The sequence below is a fragment of the Sphaerodactylus townsendi genome, linkage group LG01 (assembly GCF_021028975.2).
Source record: "Sphaerodactylus townsendi isolate TG3544 linkage group LG01, MPM_Stown_v2.3, whole genome shotgun sequence".
NCBI lineage: Eukaryota > Metazoa > Chordata > Lepidosauria > Squamata > Sphaerodactylidae > Sphaerodactylus > Sphaerodactylus townsendi.
In genome coordinates, this window is record NC_059425.1 from 23,126,049 (window position 1) to 23,146,425 (window position 20,377).

General features: G+C 46.1%; 2 protein-coding genes across 4 annotated transcripts in view; both read right to left on the reverse strand.

Moving 5' to 3' along the window:
• Positions 1-530: 530 nt before the first annotated feature.
• RBM8A (RNA binding motif protein 8A) lies at positions 531-6,659 on the reverse strand. 2 transcript variants are annotated; one of them, XM_048513616.1, is made up of 6 exons: positions 6,495-6,659; positions 4,847-4,906; positions 3,895-3,972; positions 3,604-3,740; positions 2,666-2,802; positions 531-902 (listed from the first exon to the last, which is right to left on the reverse strand). In XM_048513616.1, exons 1-6 carry the CDS (start codon positions 6,559-6,561, stop codon positions 857-859), a joined length of 525 nt encoding a protein of 174 aa, XP_048369573.1. In that variant the 5' UTR covers positions 6,562-6,659; the 3' UTR covers positions 531-856. The 2 variants fall into 2 exon arrangements, with proteins under 2 accessions (XP_048369573.1, XP_048369574.1); XM_048513617.1 differs by having other exon boundaries at positions 4,847-4,907; positions 6,508-6,652.
• Positions 6,660-7,527: 868 nt separating this feature from the next.
• Positions 7,528-20,377, reverse strand: part of TREH (trehalase) — a 31,051-nt gene continuing 18,201 nt past the window's right edge. Inside the window, exons 8-16 of one of the 2 annotated variants that reach the window (XM_048511390.1) lie at positions 19,084-19,206; positions 18,899-18,948; positions 17,562-17,762; positions 13,701-13,918; positions 13,236-13,347; positions 12,831-12,943; positions 10,488-10,541; positions 9,580-9,666; positions 7,528-7,937 (exon numbers count right to left, since the gene is read on the reverse strand). In XM_048511390.1, the coding sequence (XP_048367347.1) occupies positions 7,914-7,937; positions 9,580-9,666; positions 10,488-10,541; positions 12,831-12,943; positions 13,236-13,347; positions 13,701-13,918; positions 17,562-17,762; positions 18,899-18,948; positions 19,084-19,206 (982 nt within the window). In that variant the 3' untranslated portion in view covers positions 7,528-7,913. Of the gene's footprint in view, positions 7,938-8,941; positions 9,667-10,487; positions 10,542-12,830; positions 12,944-13,235; positions 13,348-13,700; positions 13,919-17,561; positions 17,763-18,898; positions 18,949-19,083; positions 19,207-20,377 lie in introns of those variants that run through there. The other variant, XM_048511308.1, reaches the window with a different exon arrangement.

A 20,377-nucleotide genomic window follows, 5' to 3' on the forward strand; every position in this document is an offset into this window, starting at 1 on the left:
CAGAGACACCAAAAATAAAATGCAACTCTGAGCTTAGTGTAGACTTAGGAAAAGTCACTTGCCTGGTTGCTTGTGGCAAGGAAGGATCACGTTAACGCAATTTTGGGGGACCGGAAAAGAACGGTCTTTTTTCTTCTGAGGCTACTGCTTCCTTGCAAATGGTTAATATATGCGAGAGGTCTAGCAAGATTGAGTTCAGGGGTCCACAAGGGTTAAATCTTGCGGTTAAAGCAGAGATTCTGCCTCCAGATGTCCATTCTAGCCTGTGAAAACTGATTTAGCGCAGAAAGGTTGCTGGACTACAGTAGAATTGCAGTGCTAGTAGTCAATTACCATGGGTCACATTTAAAATGCTACAGCCATTTCATAGCATAGAGCAGGGGTGTCCAACTCTGGCATTTCAGATGTTCATGGACTAGGATTCCCACCAGCCCATGCCAGCAGGGGCTGGTGGGAATTGTAGTCCAGGAACATCTGAAGTGCCAAAGTTGGACACCTTTGGCGTAGAAAAAGGATTGATACAAGAGATATTTTTTTTACAAAAAAATCAGTCTTTTTATTCTGAACGGCTTCTTTTCACAAACCAAAAAGTCAAGCAATTCTCATCACAGCAAAGGGGACAAGGTTGCTTCCAAGGAATAAAGGAAGCCTTGTGTACTTTTAGATACAAAATTTTTAAAAATCTATAGGGAAAATTAAGCATAACAACAACAAAAAAAAACCCTGGGGAGGAACAGAGGCAAGAGACAAATGCTGGAACTCAGGTCTACTAGAAGACATCTGTGCCTCTCTCATGTTCACCAAGAACGTATACTGTGAACTGGCGGGAAAGAAGGGCAGTGGTGGTGGTTTCTCCTCAGCGCCTTCTCCGGTCAGGACTCCGGCTCCTCCTACGGCCACCCCTGAAATTAAAGAGATTATTAAAGGCCCTGCTGAGTTTCTGTGAACAGTAATTCAGGTGGGAACTACAATGCCCAAGAATCAGTTCACGGAGAAGACTTGAGCAAGCCACACACACTAGGCCTTAGTGCCTCTCCTGGTCTGTGGAGATAACCAAATGTCAACCCTCACACACTGGAGAGCCAGTGTGGTGTAGCAGTCAGTGTGAAAGGCTAGCACCTGGGAGACTCCGGGTCAAATTCCCACTCCTGCCACAGAAGCTCACAATCTCAGCCTAACCTACCTCACAGGGTTGTTGTGAGGATAAAACAGAGGAGGGGAGACTAGTGTAAGCAGAGGGATATAAATGAAGTAAACAAATACATGGTGAGAAGTACAAACACTGTGTATAACCAACAAAAAAGAAGGTAATTTTTCCCCCGGTAGGCACATTGCGTGATTTTGCAAAATCTGCTAAATTGAAGACCAGCCTTCCATGTCAAGACCAGACAGCCCGCAGCTTCTTCCTTCCCTCTCACAAAAAAACTCCCCACCATTTGCGTTAACTTAACCTGAAAACTTACTTTACCATTGGGAGATGGCCAATCAGAACAGTGTCACAGTCTACTTGTAACAGAAAGGAATGGCTTGTTTTAACTATGGTTAGCTTGCAAAACCAGAATTCAGCATGCAACGAATTCTGGCCTGCTCTGACAAACACTGGTTTAGAAGAAGAAGAGTTTGGATTTATATCCCCCCTTTCTCTCCTGTAGGAGACTCAAAGGGGCTTACAATCTCCTTGCCCTTCCACCCTCACAACAAACACCCTGTGAGGTAGGTGGGGCTGAGAGAGCTCGGAGAAGCTGTGACTAGCCCAAGGTCACCCAGCTGGCGTGTGTGGGAGTGTACAGGCTAATCTGAATTCCCCAGAGAAGCCTCCACAGCTCAGGCGGAAGAGCGGAGAATCAAACCCGGTTCCTCCAGATTAGATACACGAGCTCTTAACCTCCTACGCCACTGCTGCCCCTTTTAATTGTTCTCGTTCTTCCCCTACTTCCTCTGCAAAGATCTGGACGGCATCCTTGTTTGCATTGCTGCGAGGACAGCCCCGGGAACAAGCTACAATAATTCTGCAAAACCATAATTGAGACAGCAGCCACCAAACCAAAATCCAAACCACTGTTTCAGATCCTTGTTTGATGTTCCCTAACTGTGAGTGTAAAGTGCCATCAAGTCACAGCTGTAGGATATTCAAGGCAAGAGACATCTAGAAGTGGTTTACCACTGCCTGCCTCCATGTGGGCTGAGGCAGTTTTGAGCAAACTGGCCCAAGATCACCCAGCAGGCTTCTCATGGAGGAATGGGGAAGCAAATCTGGTTCTCCAGATCATGCCCCTTTCAAAAAAAGAATTAAGCAGAATTGTAACTTCAGCCACCACGTGCTGGATCGTCTTTGTTTTAGAATGCTCCACTTGGGTCCTAATGCCAGCATGTAGCAGATGAAGTTACAATTCTACTTAATTCTTTTTGTTGAAAAGGGTATCATGTCTGCTGCTTTTTACCACTACACCACGTTGGCTCACTTTCCTCTAACCACAGTTAATTGAGCAGCCCTAGTTTTGTCTATCACACTAACTGTAGTCAGTTTAATTCAACCGCAGTTTTATGCAATGTCCCCACTGAGATATACGGTGCTAGTTTCCTGTAAACACCTGCTTCTGGTTTACTATCAAGAGAACAAGTTAAGAGAAGGGCACAGTCACACCCACCCCTGTGAACACCTTACCTTCGCTTTCCTTTCGGAGGTCCTCTGACAAAACACCAATCCACGCTGATGGGCTGCCCCATGAGGTCCTGTCCGTTGAGGCCCTCCATCGCAGCTTGGGCTTCTTTGTACGTTTCGTATTCCACTAGTGTATAACCCTGTGAGGGAAGAGGGAGAGAAGTGACAAGGAAAAAAACCAGCTGGTTTCCCCAGATCTCAACAGAAATCAGTTATTGGCTCTTCTTGCTTTCCTCCTTCCCAGCTGGGTGCGAAGTTGCCTTTCACGCCTTCTTGGCAGATAGCTGCCTTCTGATTACAGAAGGAAGGGGAACAGGCATCTAGCTGTAGCCAGTGGCTGCAGACTAGATAAACTTTTTCTCTTACAAACGCAACCAGAGAAAAGATGAGGCTGGCCACGACTGGATTGAAACACCAGTTAAAGAAGGGGTGTCAAACTCATTTGTTATGAGACATAAACGTGACTTGGTCACACTGGGCCCAGAGGTGGCTGCCTTGGATGGCAAGCCCCCAGTAGGCTCACCAGCCCAGATAGGCACAGGTATGTTTGTGTGGCGACCTCAGCTGTTGAGCCTGCAGTGGGAAAGGTGGTCAATATTTGGGGGGGGGGGGGGGCAGCTGCCTTAGCTGGTGAGCCCACAGTGGAATTGTCAGCCCAGATTTGCACTGGGGGAGGTGGGTGGCACTGAAGAAGAAAAAGAGTTTGGATTTATATCCCCCCTTTCTCTCCTGTAAGGAGACTCAAAGGGGCTTACAATCTCCTCCCCTGCCCAAATAAACACCCTGTGAGGTAGGTGGGGCTGAGAGAGTTCTGAAGAACTGTGACTAGTCCAAGGGGCAATGGAGGTATGTATCAGTGACCTTCATAACCCTTTGGTCATGCCCACCCACCCTTAAGGATAATTAAACTCCATGCAAAGATACCGAACACACTTCTGTACCTTCAGGTAACCCGTCCGCCGGTCAAGGTTCAAGTGCAGGTTTTTGATTTCACCAAATTCTGCAAACTTGTCATGAATATCCTCCTCTGTGGCCTCCTCGTGAACACCAGTGACAAAGAGAATCCAGCCTTCCACAGCTGTAGCAATCAAATGTGAGATACAGGAAGCAATCAGCTGTGCTCAGACAAAACAGTCAAGCCAAATGATCCACTTCCACCCCCTCCACAGTCATGAAAAGAGACAATTGCTGAGGGGTGAGGGGAGACAGAGGAACGCTCTGGGGATACTCACATCTCTGTGGGCCTGGCTCATCCCCGTCTTGCTCGACACTGTCGTAGTCCTCGCGAACTCGAGCTCTGGAGCCCTCCTCTGATCACATAAACATAAAAAACACAAGATCAATGGATACAGTCTTCAGATCAAGGGCTCACTGCATGGAAACAGCAGTTCCAACTTCCTTTATGGCTGGTGCAGCAGTGGCGTAGGAGGAGCAGCAGTGGTGTAGGAGGTTAAGAGCTTGGGTATCTAATCTGGAGGAACTGGGTTTGATTCCCAGCTCTGCTGCCTGAGCTGTGGAGGCTTATCTGGGGAATTCAGATTAGCCTGTACACTCCCACACATGCCAGCTGGGTGACCTTGGGCTAGTCACAGCTTCTCCGAGCTCTCTCAGCCCCACCTACCTCACAGGGTGTTTGTTGTGTGGGGGGAAGGGCAAGGAGATTGTAAGCCCCTTTGAGTCTCCTACAGGAGAGAAAGGGGGGATATAAATCCAAACTCCTCCTCCTCCTCTTCTTCTTCTCCTCCTCCTCCTCTCAAGGGGCTACAACAATCCAACTTTCCCCACCCTTCAAAGAGAACCTTAACCAAGGAGTACTACAGAAAAGTGTCTTCCTCTGTCTACATCAGGAGTCTGCAACCTGCGGCTTTCCAGATGTTCATGGACTACAATTCCCATCAGCCCCCACCAGCATGGCCAATTGGCCATGCTAGCAGGGGCTGATGGGATTTGTAGTCCATGAACATCTGGAGATCCGCAGGTTGCAGACCCATGGTCTACATATACTGGGAGGAGCCTTGTACTCAGCCTTGTAACTATCCACTATTCAGCCTTGAAGCTAACCCTAACACCAAATGAATACGGGATTCAATTTCCCTAAGTCAATGTGGTAGCTCTGGACAAATTCATCCCAATGGGCGGAATACCCTTGAAATTAATCCAGCCAATACAAGACAAGCAGCTTACCAGAACCAAAGCCTCTGCCTTTCCTTTTCTTGGCTTTTTCCTTCAATTTGTGAATGCTTTCTAGAAAGAGAGAAAAGTGAGAACAAACACAGCTTAGTCAATCCGTCAACACAAATCACTTATGAACAGAAAGTATACTCATCAACAATGAATATTAATTTATTCACTACTGCCGGCTCACATGACAGCCACTGGATTCCTCCTGAGCCTGGAGTTATGGAAGAAGGGAGCCAGGGATCAGTCCGAAAATCACAGAATGCTTCAAAGCCCAAAACTCAGGCAGGGATGATTCTGACAGCCACCAAAGGCAGTAAAGGTGGATCAGGGTCTGGGACAGAAGAATAGGGAATCTCCCTCATTTGTACGAGAACCTGGCAGTGGTTCTCTAGAAGAATCCCTCTGGAGCCCAATCCTCAGATGTGCATATATAGTCATTTATATTTTAGATAAACACAGAAATCGGAAGCAGGCAGGAAAGAAGAGAACGGTGGGTTGGGAAAGGAAAGAAGACTGAGCAGCAGCCAAATTCCTCAAAGGGGTGATAAACCTGAGACTGAACTCCACCATTTCAGAACACAGACAAACAGACCAACCCTTTGGAGCCTGTGGACACCTATTGAATTCTGATATGACAAGAAAGGACCAACAACAAAATCACTGCCATAAAATGGCTGCTGCAGGAGGCGGAGCCAGTTGTAAAATTACTGCTGCAGCTTAATGTCAGTAACACAGTGTAGATAAGGTTCTCAACCTGTGGGTCGCAACCCCTTTGGGGGTCGAACGACCCTTTCACAGGGGTCGCCTAAGACTCTCTGCATCAGCGTTCTCCATTTGTAAAATGGATAAATGTTACAGTTGGGGGTCATCACAACATGAGGAACTGTATTAAAGGGTTGCGGCATTAGGAAGGTTGAGAACCACTGGTGTAGATCCTTGCGCTGTGGTAGCAGTTACTGCCAAAGCAGCCTTTTTAAAAAATCGGCACAATCAAATCTCTGACAGTCAATTAGAAGCCTTGACGAACCATTCCTCCCAAGAAACTTCAAGCAAGATAACTGGTTCTCAGTTTTGCTCTCACAACAATCCTGTGAGGGAGGCTAGTTTGAAAGAGAACCACCACTGTTCCTCCGTCACCCAACAAGTTTGATGGCAGAGTGGGCATTTGAAGCAGGTCACCAAGAGCCTTGAGTAATACTCCAAACATTGAACTACGCTGTTCTCTACCTGGCAGGGTTGTTGTGAAGATACCTTGAGATTTAAGAGATGCAACAGGAAGCCTCCCAGGGTTGAAAATAGAAGAATCCTCTCGTCTATGTGAAGAGAGTTCACTCAGCCAAAATAGTAATAAATGTAGGTAAAAGTTTAAGTATTGTGGGGAGGGGAAGCGAGTTATTAACACCCCTGTGGTTGCCAATTTCCAGGAAGTGCCTGGAGTTTTCCCAGAATTATAGCTAGTCTTCAGACTACACAAATCAGACTTCTTCCCCTGGAGAAAGTGGCTGCTTTAGATGGTGGAATCTATTGCATTATACTCGGTTGTTGTCCCTCCGCTCCCCAAGCGCCACTCTCCCCAGGCTCCACCTCCAAGTCTCCAGGAATTTCCAGACTCAGAGTTGGCACCCGTCCCCAAGCAAGCCCCACCACACACCGTCCCCGTCCTCGTCCATAGCGAAGTCCTCCCCGCCCGCCTCATGAAGGTCCAGTACGTCCGCCATTTCGGTCCGGTAAACTTCTATCAGACGAGGAAGAACGAAAGGCCCACGCAGTAAGACCAGAGAAAGTCGCAAGGCACGACGGGATGTGTTGGCCACCCTGCGCCTGCGCAGTCGGATTAATCGCGAGAGAAACGAATCGAGAGGGAACAGAAGGCCTTCTGGGAAGAAGGGGGGCATGAAAAAGGCGGTATAGTCGCCATTTTGGGAAGGTCTTTCTTTACTACCCACCACTCTTTTCGATTAGTTATAACCACCAAATGAGAGCAAGGCTAGACTCACACGACTGCCCGAGTCTCTATGGACGCCATAACAATGAAGGGCTCACCATAGAGAGGGCCAGAAATAAAGGGACACGCCCTACTTAAGCATGGTTAAGAATGGCTTTCAATGTTTCCCGAAGTGTATCCTGTGTCAATTTTTTCTTATCTCCATGGGACTCTTGACACGCCGCTTATTGGCTCCTTCCGCGTTCAACTGGGCCGGTGTTTGTCCATAGAGGTAGGCAGGCGCTGAATCGCGGCGTCTGCTCAGGTTCTGCTTCGACGCAAAACGAGTCTAGACTCAGATGCTGCTCAGAAGCCTTGACTGGTATTTGATGGGAGGTGAAAATGAGGGCAAAAGCGGACCACCCAGAAAGTAGAAATGAACTCTCCCACCCAAGCTGAGCAACCTGACAAGCCTCTTTTGATCTGCTGGTATGCAACATCCATTGGAACATTAGAGATTCGCTGTATTCATTGGGACAGCCTTTCATTTCCTGAGGGAAGATGCACCTTCAAGGTGTGAAGAGGTCCTCCTACAAGCCCCACACTAAACGTTTCCAAGCTGTCTGGCAGCATCTCACCATATTCTCACAATCTGACCACCCTGTTGCTTGCATGTCAGGAAAGCTGCATGCTGTTGTGGTGTGTAGGTGTTAGGTCTCGACCCTTGAATCAGGCACTCTGGAACTGTTGATCAGTAGAGTTTATTGGAAGATAACAATCCACCTGGACTCTCACCCCCACAGAACAACAGTAACAAGTGTCAGGGACAAGCCTAATTATCTACCAAGTGTGAGAGATCATTAAAGCACGATCAAGAGAAGAATGTTCCATTAACACAGTGGTAACATTTAGCAGGCAAAGCATATATATCTAAAAGCAGTTACATTGACAGCAGTGCACATCAATCACCTAGATACAATCACCATCCCTTTTATAGCTTTGGCCCGGAATCAGCAATGCACCTCAATCGACTAGGTGCCGTCCCTGTCAGTGGGGATTGTGGGTTCTGCATGTGTGAAGGCATGTGCTGGCTTCTTGCTGTGTTGTGTGCACAAGCGTAGCGAAGGAGCAGTATTTACTCAAGTGTCAGGCATTTGTCGCATTATCTATCTGTATACCAAATGAAAAACACTGAATTACTTCACTATTCAAGTAAATAATGCATGTTTTAATATTCATGTGCATTTAAAACAACCTGGATCCCTGTATAACATACGCTACAGGCCCCACATAGCTTAAAACAGCTACGTCTCCTCCTTATTTTATTCTCCCTGTGATGTAGGTCAGAAAGAGCCCTGGCCCAAAGTCAGCCTGCAATCTCCAAAGGCAAATTGAGGATTCAAAGGGTCTCCAAAATGCTGGTCCATCACTACAAACACTATGCCACTCAGGCTTTAGTTGTTTGTAAAAACCTATGACTGTTGTACTCTTAGCATAGTAGGAGGATTTTCTTCCTTATGCTTGGGCTATTGTTAGTATGGATCTTTGGACTGCAAAGTGGGTCACATTTACCTCCTACCCATGTCTCGTGCACACATATTCCCCAGCCTCACATGGCAACAAAGTTCTGCATGACTCTGTTGTCTCCATGTAGAAAATGTCTACCAAAATAACAGGCACCTAAATAATACTTCCATATGCAGAGGCACTCAAATACCACTTACAACAGGAGAAAGCTTTAAACAGTACATGCCACTTGTGTGTTTCTCAGAGGCACGTGGTTAATCATGAAGGGATTTAAGTGGACCCATCTGGCTGATCCAGCAAAGATCTCAGATAGGGCACATTCATAAGAACATAAGAACAAGCCAGCTGGATCAGACCAGAGTCCATCTAGTCCAGCTCTCTGCTACTCGCAGTGGCCCACCAGGTGCCTTTGGGAGCTCACATGCAGAATGTGAAAGCAATGGCCTTCTGCGGCTGTTGCTCCCGAGCACCTGGACTGTTAAGGCATTTGCAATCTCAAATCAAAGAGGATCAAGATTGGTAGCCATAAATCGACTTCTCTTCCATAAATCTGTCCAAGCCCCTTTTAAAGCTATCCAGGTTAGTGGCCATCACCACCTCCTGTGGCAGCATATTCCAAACACCAATCACACGTTGCGAGAAGAAGTGTTTCCTTTTATTAGTCCTAATTCTTCCCCCCAGCATTTTCAATGAATGCCCCCTATCTCTGAAGAATGGAATCTCCCATTCGGGAGCAGCGTATCTTTGTATACCACTCCATGTCTGAGGAAGGGTTGCCTTCATGCTCCGTTTGTGAACTTTCTTGAAGCTTCTGGCCCGCCAAGGTTAATGATGGAATTCTGCACTCGAAGCAGCTCTTGCAAAAGTTTATATAACATTTATTTTGCATGGGTCTATCAATAGTGGCTACCGCTACAACAGAACTTCCATGTTATGAATTCAAGTTACTGGTAGATGACAAAGCCCTTGCTTGGGTGCTTTTGCTCTTGGAAGGAAATGCAGGATTGGACCCTTGCTGTCATCTAGCAGTGCTTTATCATCTGGAGGGAGGGAGTTATAAAATGTAATGGAGAAGGAGGACGCAATCAAGCTTTATTCATTGTCCTGCCCTCAGATAAAGCAAGAGTTCAAGATTGTCTCGGCCCATTAGAGGAAGCCAAGGAGATTTTTTCTTGGAGAAGATTCAGGGGAAAGGGTAACCCCCCCTCCCCCCACACATCTATTGCCTCCCAAACGAAAAATGGCTGCTATGCAGCAAACTTGAGAGGAAGGGCCTGTTTCTGGCCGCAGAGCTGTGCAATGATGAGCGCATTGTGGGACCGTAGAAATCCAGGAGCTGAAAGATCACACCGTTGGTCCACCCAAAGCCCTCCTGCACAAGAGAGATCAGAAAAATTAGGCCCAGCAACCCTGTCTCTCCCTGACTTGGGGTTGCCAGCCTCCAGGTGGAATCTCGGGACCCCCCAGAAACACAGCTCATCCCCACATTATAAAGAACATAAGAAGAAGCCTGCTGGATCAGACCGGAGTCCATCTAGTCCAGCACTCTGCTACTCGCAGTGGCCCACCAGGTGCCTTTGGGAGCTCACAGGCAGGATGTGAAAGCAATGGCCTTCTGCTGCTGCTGCTCCCGAGCACCTGGTCTGCTAAGGCATTTGGAATCTCAGAAGAGTTGAATTTATATCCCCCCTTTCTCTCCTGCAAGGAGGCTCAAAGGGGCTTACAAACTCCTTCCCCTTCCCCTCTCACAACAAACACCCTGTGAGGTAGGTGAGGCTGAGAGAGCTCAGAAGAACTGTGACTAGCCTAAGGTCACCCAGCTGGCGTGTGTCAGAATGCATAGCCTAATCTGAATTCCCCAGATAAGCCTCCGCAACTCAGGCGGCAGAGCGGGGAATCAAACCCGGTTCCTCCAGATTAGAGTGCACCTGCTTTTAACCACTACGCCACTGCTGCTAATATCCATTTCCCTGGAGAAAATGGATGCTTAAGGAGGGTGGACTCTGAGGCACTGTACCCGGCTGAGGGCCCTGTCCTCCCCAAGCTCCAACCCCAAATCTTCAGGAGTTTTGCAGCTGGCAACTTTACCCCTGCTTCAGAAGAAGGAACTCTTCCTGAAACCCAGCTGTGAGGCCCATAACCCCCTTTTCGACTCTCAACCCACTGTGGGCAGGGCAGGGGAAATGGCCTCACCTGTACTTCATACTCTCCACCAAAACCTGGGTTCCCATCTCCTTCTACATCATACTGGAAGAAGAGAGAGAGTGTGTTAATGAAGAAGGGCTGTTCAACATCAGATCAAGGGGACTTCTGCCCAGACAAAACACAGGAGTGTGGCGCAAAAAACCCCAGGAGATACCCTACAAAGGAGGCAACTTTTCTTCCTTCACCTTCCCACTTCTTCAAAGCTTTCCCAAGAGCCAAGCATCCTTCTTTGGCTTAATTTATTTATTCGGGGAAGGGGGGGGGGAGGGGTAAATCCAAACCTAACTTCGGAAGCCAAGGAAAGTTTGGAAATGTGTGTTAGAATAAAGGCAATTCAGTATGCCTGAGAACAGTGGGTACTACGTTCTTCATTGCACTGGAACCAGAATATGTGTGTGTGTTATCTTTCTTTGGAATAGGATGCCTCTCTGTGTTCTCTGGCGACTCTACTTCTGCAACTCCTCTTCCTGCCCCTTTGTGGTCTCCCCTTCTCCTCATAGTCTTGCAAGAAACTACATGTGTGTCTTTCCCATGAGAGGCCCTGCAGACAGGTCTAAACATGGCTGACCAGATCAGGCTTGCATTCAACTGATTCTATACAAAATAGTAGGTTGTTTTAGGGGAACGTATCTTTTCCATTAGGTTTTTATCTACTGCTTTCTACTGCAGTGGATGTGGACCTTCTTCAAGAAAGCTTTGTTTTTTTCTAATAGTTCCTGTAACCTTGACCTAGATGGTCCAGGCCAGGTTGATCTTGTCAGATCTCAAAAGATAAGCAAGATCGGTCCTGGTTAGTACTTGGATGGGAGACCACCAAGGAATCCCAAGGTCACTATGCCAAGGAAAGCAATGGCAAACCACCTCTGCTGATCTCTTGCCTTGAAAATGCTGTCAACTCTCAGCTGCCTGCAAGTTGACAGCATTTTATTGTCGAAGGCTTTCACAGCCGGAATCACTGGGGTGCTGTGTGGATTCCGGGCTGTATGGCTGTGTTCTAGCAGCATTCTCTCCTGACATTTCGCCTGCATCTGTGGCTGGCATCTTTAGAGGTTTCCAGGCTGTATGGCCATGTTCTAGCAGCATTCTCTCCTAACGCTTCGCCTGCATCTGTGGCTGGCATCTTCAGAGGTTTTCGGGCTGTATGGTCGTGTTCTAGCAGCATTCTCTCCTGACATTTCGCCTGCATCTGTGGCTGATAGTGAAGATGCCGGCCACAGTTGCAGGTGGAACATCAGGAGAGAATGCTGCTAGAACATGACCATATAGCCCGGAAACCACACAGCACCCCAGTGACAGCATTTTACCCACAACACACTCCAGCTTCATTTGTGTTTGCGGTGTTTGGCCCCATGTTTTTCTTAATGGAACAACTTTGTTATAGTAACTAATAAATATCCCCAATAGCAAGTGATTCCAGAAAGGCTTCCACAGCACACAGGAGTTAAGTTAAAGATGGCCATAGGTGCGGTGACATGTGTTCGGAGACAGCGAGACTTTGCCTTGAACATTCACCAAGAATCAATGTATTCTATGCATTCCAATAATTTGCCCAATCCAACTGGGAACCCTTGCCTAGAGGTGATGGGGAAAGGTCAAAATAGCTCTTCCATAAAGGTAAAGTTTCCCCTTCAGTTGTGTCCGACCCTGGGGTACCACTGCGAGCAGTGATTTTATAGGCAAGCCTCTTTTGTGGAGTAGTTTTCCATTGCTTTCCCCGGCTATTCTTTACCTATGAGCTAGGTACTCATGTGCTGACCAAGAAATGGATGGATGGCTGAGTTGACCATGACCCAGCTGCCAGGGTATCTGCCAGGATATCTGACAAACTCCTGACCATGTGAGTGGCAGTGCACTACGCCACGTGGCTCCTAGCTCTTCCATATTCATCTGTTATTCTGGGGGTATTTATCCATAACTATGGATGGAGAGGCAGTGCGGTTAGTAACTATTCTATTACTTTGAGTTACACCTCTGTGGCCTCCTTGCATGTTGAACGCTGGGGGACACACACACATACATACAACCTCTAGGACGAACACACAAACACACACTCAGCAATGTATTGTCAAATGCTTTCATGGCCAGACTCAACTGGTTGTTGTGGGCTTTCCAGGCTGTGTGGCCGTGGTCTGGTAGATCTTGTTCCTAATGTTTCACCTGCATCTGTGGCTGTGATACACCTCTGAAGATGCCAGCCACAGATGAAGGCGAAATGTTAGGAACAAGATCTACCAGACCACGGCCACACAGCCTGGAAAGTCCACAACACACACTTCGAAGATTTCAGAGAATAGGAGAAAACTCAGCAGGGTGGGATACAGACAGCATTACCTTTTCGAACATGGCATGGTACTTCTCATAGACAGCCAGGTTGGTTCTCACCCAGTTCTGTGCCAAGGTGAAAGCCAGGTCACGGGCCCAAGGAGAGGAGGACTTGGCTAGACCTAGCAATTGTGAAGAAAGGGGTGTCGATGAGAATTCCTGCTGTAAATAGGAAAGGAACAGCCATCTTTTCCATGTGAGGAGCCTCTACAAATACAAGGAAAATCTACAACTCAGCAGTTTGGAACAAGGAAGGCTAGTGTGCTGGAGAGGAAGTCACCCCCTCCCCAGAGTTCTAGTTATTGAGGGATATCTCCTCTGCTTAGCAGGACTTTCTTCAGAACTGATACATGGCCAATTGCCATTGTCACAAATGGGGTAGCACCACCAGGCCATTTTGTTGCAAGTCCTCACCTGCAATCACTACATACTGGAGGGGAGCCCAAGCATTCGGAAGGTCCCATTGTTCCCCTGTACGAGCCAGTGATGTGGGTATCCCATTGGTATAAGACAGCGCAGAGCTCTCCTGTGGGCACACAGTGTGGTATGAAATGCCAAGAGACCATTAAGAATTCTAGCAGGGCAGCAAAAAAAGAGGTCAGGAGGAGAGGGACCAGTGGTCTAAAGCACAGGTGTCAAACTCGCGGCCCTCCAGATGTTATGGACTACAGTTTCCATCATCCCCTGCCAGCATCAGGCTGGCAGGGGATGATGGGAACTGTAGTCCATAACATCTGGAGGGCCATGAGTTTGACACCTATGGTCTAAAGGGAGGCGGGTTATGTAAGTACGGTCAGCACCTCAAAACCTGCAGGTTGGGTGAGTCAGCAAAAAGCAGTCGGTGAAAAAGGCCAAGTGTGGCAAGTGAGGGTTGCTTACCTCCAGGTAGCGCAGGGCCCTTTCGGCAGCAGCTGGTTCCGTGATACACTCTGCCCACAGAGGGGTGAGGTTGGATGGGTAAAAGGCCTCGTTGTGCCTCTGTCGCACGAGGTTGTAGTCCAACCAGACCCCAGCTTTATCATTCCACAGGACAGCCTGGACCGCAGCCACTCGGTACTCGTGAGCCGCCTGGAACTGGTTGGCTTTCTCAGTGTTCCCTTGAGAGGAGACATGATTATTTATGAAGCTCCTAAGACCTCTAAGGTCAAGGGTCACTAATATTCTCCTTTTACTTCTAATGAAAAATATCCTGGGTTACTTCTGGGGGGGTGGGGTATTCCATTGGTATAAGACAGGGGTCTGCATCCTGCGGCTCTCCAGATGTTCATGGACTACAATTCCCATCAGCCCCTGCCATCATGGCCAATTGGCCATGGTGGCAAGCGCTGATGGGAATTGTAGTCCATGAACATCTGGAGAGCCGCAGGATGCAGACCCCTGGTATAAGATGTGAGTTACTTCCCAGGGGACGTGTTACAAAGTTTTGTCTTCGAAACAGAACACGGACTGGGAAGAGCTCCTGAAATGAACATATGAATGAACTTGTCATGTGTTTTATAGTGAATCATACCCTTGTCTATTAAGATCAGTTTTGTTGAAGGCTTTCATGGCCGGAATCACTAGGATGTTGTGGGTTTTCCGGGTAGCATGGCCGTGTTTCAGTAGTATTTTCTCCTGACGTTTCACCTGCAGGCAAAACATCAGGAGAAAATACTACTGGAACACGGCCATACTACCCGGAAAACCCACAACATCCTAAGGTCAGTACTGTTTAATTGGACTGGAAGTGGCTCTCCAGGGTCTCAAGTCAGCGGTCTTTCATACCATTGACCACCTAACCCTTTTAGCGGGAGATACTGGGAATAGAACCTGGGACCTTCTGCGTGACCAGCTGATACTGTATTAACCCCCATCTTCACCCAAATCTTCAACAAATCACTAGAGATGTGCTATGTTCCTTCCTGCTTCAAACACTCCACTATCGTCCCAGAGTCAAGAAGCCTTCCATCATGGAACTGAATGACTACAGACCAGTTGCTCTAACATCTGTAGTTAAGTGAAACTTTTGAAAGGCTAGTGATGTATCATTTTGAAAACCATCAATGATCCACTGTTGGATCCCCTTGCAATTTGCATACCGAGCAATAGATCGACAGATGATGCTGTTAATATGGCTTGCACTATATTCTACAGCATCTTGAATCACAAAGACCTATGCAAGGGTCCTCTTTGTTGACTTTAGTTCAGCATTCACTATCATACCGACATTCTTCTAACCAAACTAAATCAGCTAGCAGTACCTGAGCATATTTGTAAGTGGATCACAAGCTCCTAACAGATAGGAAACAGCAGGTGAGAGCTAGGAAAAAATTACATCAGACACTTGTAATGGCTAGGCCCCCCCTAAGGCTGTGTACTTTCACCACTTCTCTCTGTATACCAATGACTGCATCTCAAACGATCCATCTGTTAAAATAATGAAGTTTGCGGTGATGATAACAGTGATTGGTCTCATTCGAGACAACGATGAAACCGCGATACAGACGGAGGTTGAACAACTAGCCTCGTGCCACTGGAACAATCTAGAACTGAACACACTTTAAAACCGTTAGAAATGGTGTGGTAGATTTCAGGAGAAACCACTCCCATCCTACCTCCTCTCACAATACTGTAGAACAACACAGTTATCCAACAGGTAGGAGACCTTAGAATTTCTAGGCTCCATCATTATCTCATGATTCCACAAAATGGTCACCTCAAAAAAAAAAAAAGCATCAAAAATGTCATCAAAAGTAAGCACAACAAAGAGATGTTTCTTTCTGTAAGCCAACTTCAGGAAGCTCAAAACTGCCCAAGGAGCTGCTGCTGATACAGTTCTACAGGAGGAATCCATTGGAGTCTGTCATCTGCACTGCCTCTATAACTGTGTGGTTTGGTTCTGCAACCTAAACAAGATCGACACAGACTTCCAGAGAATAAATCAGAACTGCAGAAAAAACAATTGCTGCCTAACCTGCCTTCCATTGAGGACCTGTATGTACTGCATCGGTCAAAAAAAGGGCTGTGGGAAATATTTTACTGACCCTCGCATCCCTGAGTCATAAACTGAGCTTTCATACTCTTACCCTCTAAGCTTGTCGCTATATAGCACTGCACCACCAAGACAACTAGACATAAGAACAGTTTTTTCCTCAATGCCATCACTCTGTTAAATATAAATAATTTCCTCACGATAATGTTAAACTATTTATTATATATTTTATTATATAATTATTGCACTACTTTTCACTTTTTCATCATTCTTATTACCCATCTTCCTCCCGCTTTATGACTGTATGACCCCCATAGCCTGTGCTGACATTACATTTTATTTCATTTTAATTTCATTTTATTTTGCCTATGATTTTTTACATTTTATGGTTTCAAGCTACTATGTGATTGTTTCCTGATTGCTTACTAGACCTATATGACGAAATCATTTAAGTGTTGTTTCTGTATGAGTTCTTCTTGACAAATGTATTTTTCTTTTATGTACACTGAGAGCATATGCACCGGAGACAAATTCCTTGTGTGTCCAATCACACTTGGCCAATAAAGATTCTATTCTATTCTATTCTATTCTATTCTATTCTATTCTATTCTATTCTATTCTAACTAAGCAGCAGGGGTGGAAAGCCTAGATCAGGCTTTAGGGCAGTGGTGGCGAACCTTTGGCACTCCAGATGTTATGGACTACAACTCCCATCAGCCCCTGCCAGGATGGCCAATTGACCATGCTGGAAGGGGCTGATGGGAATTGTATCCCATAACATCTGGAGTGCCAAAGGTTCGCCACCACGGCTTTAGGGAATGCATGAGCTACTTTACAGCAGCTGACAAACAACACTCTAGGCCAGGGGTGGGGAACATCTGGCCCGGGGGTGCATAAGGCCCACAGAATCATTTGGTCTGGCCTGGACAAGGCAACCACAGGCGGGGCTCAAAATTCAAGCCTGGAAAAGCAGTTGTGATTAGCAACATCATCACGACCAGCTGGCATCACATGGCTTACCAAAGAGAAGCAGTTCCAGCCCTTATGCTAGGGATGAGTTGATTAAATGTTTGACCAAATATAGTAGGCTGATTTTTAAATTGATAATTTTGTATGGCCAGCGGATGATGTTATAAATATACAAATGACCCTTGGTAGAAAAAAGGATCCTCTAGGCCAGGGGTGTCCAACTCTGGCGCTTCAGATGTTCATGAACTACAATTCCCATCAGCTCCTGCTGGCATGGCCAATTTCCTGCCAGTTGGCCATGCCAGCAGGGGCTGATGGAAATTGTAGTCCACGAACATCTGAAGCGCCAGAGTTGGACACCTCTGCTCTAGGCATATTGCTAGGGGCAAAAATTGGACAGGTCCTTTCTGGTTCCAGTGACCATTTAGAAAGACGTTGTGATGTCTCTTAGCTTGGCTTGCTACTCCAGCTTCAGACAGGCCTGTCCACCCCAACCTTTCACCAGAATTCAGTTCTGGGTATCTTTGATCGGAGAAATGGGTTGCAAGTAATCAGGCCTATCCTCTGGAAGAAGCACCAACCGCTCACTTGCTTTTAGGCAGAGCAGACAGACTCTTGCCCCAGGCTAACCCAGTCTCAGAAGATCTCAGAAGCTAAGCAGGGTTGGTCCTGGTTAATGCTTGGATGAGACCACCAAGGAGGTCCAGGGTCGCCACCTCTGTTTGAATCTCTTGCCTTGAAAACCTTATGGGATCACCATAAGTTGGCTTCCATTTGATGGCACTTTCCACCACACTCACCCAGAGTCCTGTACAAGGAAGCCAGCACCTGCTCAACCCTGCAGAGGAAGGCGTTCAAATCGACAGAGACCACCATACTGGTCTGGGTGTCTTGCCGGGTGGCTGGCAGAGGAGGCGGTCCTGGGAGGAACCAGCGTGATGAGAAATCCCAGCCAGACTCGGCTGCGCTCTGTAGCTCTGCCCAAAGATTCTGCTGGGCATCTGCAGGAAAAAAAACATGAAGGGGGCGGAGAGTTGAAGGACAGCAGGATGAGAAAACCCTTCAGCGGTGCCCACCCATGCCAGGGATGATAAATGCATAGCAAATCACTTGGCACTTGTTGGAGGGGAGGAGGGCTTGATTGAGGGAGTTGGAGCACCTTCCCCAAACCATTGCGTGTTTCTAAGTTTAAACTAAGGGGTTGACACAAAAAGGGTTTATAATACTATACCTGGTGGAGATACACATAACTTTTCCTGCTTCCCATATGTCTAAACCCCTGAAATATCTAGTGAGGCAGGTATTTTATTTATTTATTCTTTATTTAATGTGATTTGTATGCCCCCCTCCCCACAAGGGCTCAGAGCAGCTTACTTTAGTAATAACATATAACATTTGGTTAAATAAACAATTATTAAGAACATAAGAACATAAGAACAAGCCAGCTGGATCAGACCAGAGTCCATCTAGTCCAGCTCTCTGCTACTCGCAGTGGGCCACCAGGTGCCTTTGGGAGCTCACATGCAGGAGGTGAAAGCAATGGCCTGCTGCTGCTGCTGCTCCCGAGCACCTGGACTGTTAAGGCATTTGCAATCTCAGATCAAAGATTGGTAGCCATAAATCGACTTCTCCTCCATAAATCTGTCGAAGCCCCTTTTAAAGCTACCCAGGTTAGTGGCCATCACCACCTCCTGTGGCAGCATATTCCAAACACCAATCACACGTTGCATGAAGAAGTGTTTCCTTTTATTAGTCCTAATTCTTCCCCCCAGCATTTTCAATGTATGCCCCCTGGCTCTATTCAACAATTAAAACAGTTATGATAGTTAAAATCCAATCTAAAATAGTTAAAATACATTTAAATTAAATTAATTTAGATAGATCTAATTTTACATATATTTGTATGCTGCTTTTCTCCTAGAACAGATGACTCAAAACAACTTTCGGGGGGAGGGCAGGATATAAATCAAAAAATAAAATAAAATGAACTTTAAAATCATATAAGACAATCACTCAGAATATTGCATCAAGATATTCTTTGCTCGTTGTGCTATTATTACAGAACACAAAACTGGAGGGAAATACTATTCCCAATTCTAGGTAGCAGTGTCTTTATATTGTCAACACCATCAGGTACCTTCATCGAGTCCTTCTGCCAGTTCCACATCTGCGCTATAGGATTCTGGTCTGAGGAACGAGAAAAGACAGAAGAACACAGTTCTTTATCAGCAAGGAAGTGGCACCATCAGATGGGCCAAGCACCAGCTTGGAAAAGCACACTGGAATGTCAATCAACTGCGACTCTGATTCCCATCTCCTCACCTGGGCTCACCCACTTGGACATTGTAGCGATTCAAGAGGTATTCCTTGCCTGCAATGGTGACATTGACAGCTCGCTGCTTCTGCCAAAACTGGTACTCGGCCTCTAGAAGATGGATCTTGTCTCTGGAAAAGGGGCATGAGTTTTAGCTATGAATCGCAGCTATTGGCAGAAAGTGACAGTATGCAGCATATGCCAGGATTAGAATACATGGGTGGCGTTTGGATGCACAGAATTCCCGTCTGTGTTTGATAACTCTGTTCCACATAAAGATAATAGTTTGGTCAGTTGAGGTGCAGTGGTTGAGAAAGTTGTATGCTTCAACATTATGTATTTATTTATTTATTACACTTATACCCTGCCATATCTCTACAACTCAAGGCGGCTCACAATAAAACAGTCCAAAAATACAATATACTATAAATATAAACATTTTAAAAGCATAAATACACAGGTTTAAAAAGCAAGTACAAAGATGGCATAAAAACAATCCAACATGGGAGCACATTAGAATGTAGACCCAAACAAATATGAGAATTATCATTCATTTTTATGTGCTGCCTTTGTCAAAACCATTATTTTGTGAATTATTGAATATGGTACTTTGATACAAGAGCATTTATGTCAAAGTGTATTTTTGCTTTCAAATTTTCAAATGGATGGGGGAGCACGGATAGGTGGGCACTAGGACCCAGGCGGAGCATTCTACAACAAAGAAGGCCCAGTATGGTTTGTTCTGTGGCAGAGTAATATACAATTCGAGCCTCACTATTATTATTATTATTATTATTATTATTATTATTATTATTATTATTATTATTATTATTATTATTATTATTATTACTAGTAGTAATAGTAGTAATAGTAGTAATAGTAGTAATAGTAATAATAATCCTTTCATGATATACAAATTGAGCAGGCAGTCCCACCTCTGAGACCCTCCCACTAACTCCAATTTCCAAGTAAGGACCTCATAGCTTCTTCAAAGCTAGCGCTGCCAACTCACTTTTGGGAAATTCCAAAAGATCTGGAGAAGGAGCCTAGGGAGGGCAGGGTTTGGAAGGGGAAGGATCTCAGCAGGGTATAAAGTCATACAGTCCACCTTCCAGAGTATCCATATTTTTATTTATTTATTTATTATATTTATATACTGCCCTCCCCAAAGGCTCAGGGCGGTGTCCATCAATGATAAAACAGTTAAAACATCATAATATATAAATTTACATAAAAGAATACATAAAGATGGCTTCAACCCCTCCCTCCCCCCTTTATATACCCACGGGAGGCCAGATGTTC

Bases quoted from the DNA above. Each gene is read 5' to 3' on its own strand.
- RBM8A (XM_048513616.1), bottom strand. From the start codon at position 6,561: ATGGCGGACGTACTGGACCTTCATGAGGCGGGCGGGGAGGACTTCGCT. The intron at 4,907-6,494 runs GTGTGTGGTGGG...CTCTCTTTCTAG, and splicing joins TATGGACGAGGACGGGGACG to AAAGCATTCACAAATTGAAG. The intron at 3,741-3,894 runs GTGAGTATCCCC...TGATTGCTACAG, and splicing joins TGAGCCAGGCCCACAGAGAT to CTGTGGAAGGCTGGATTCTC.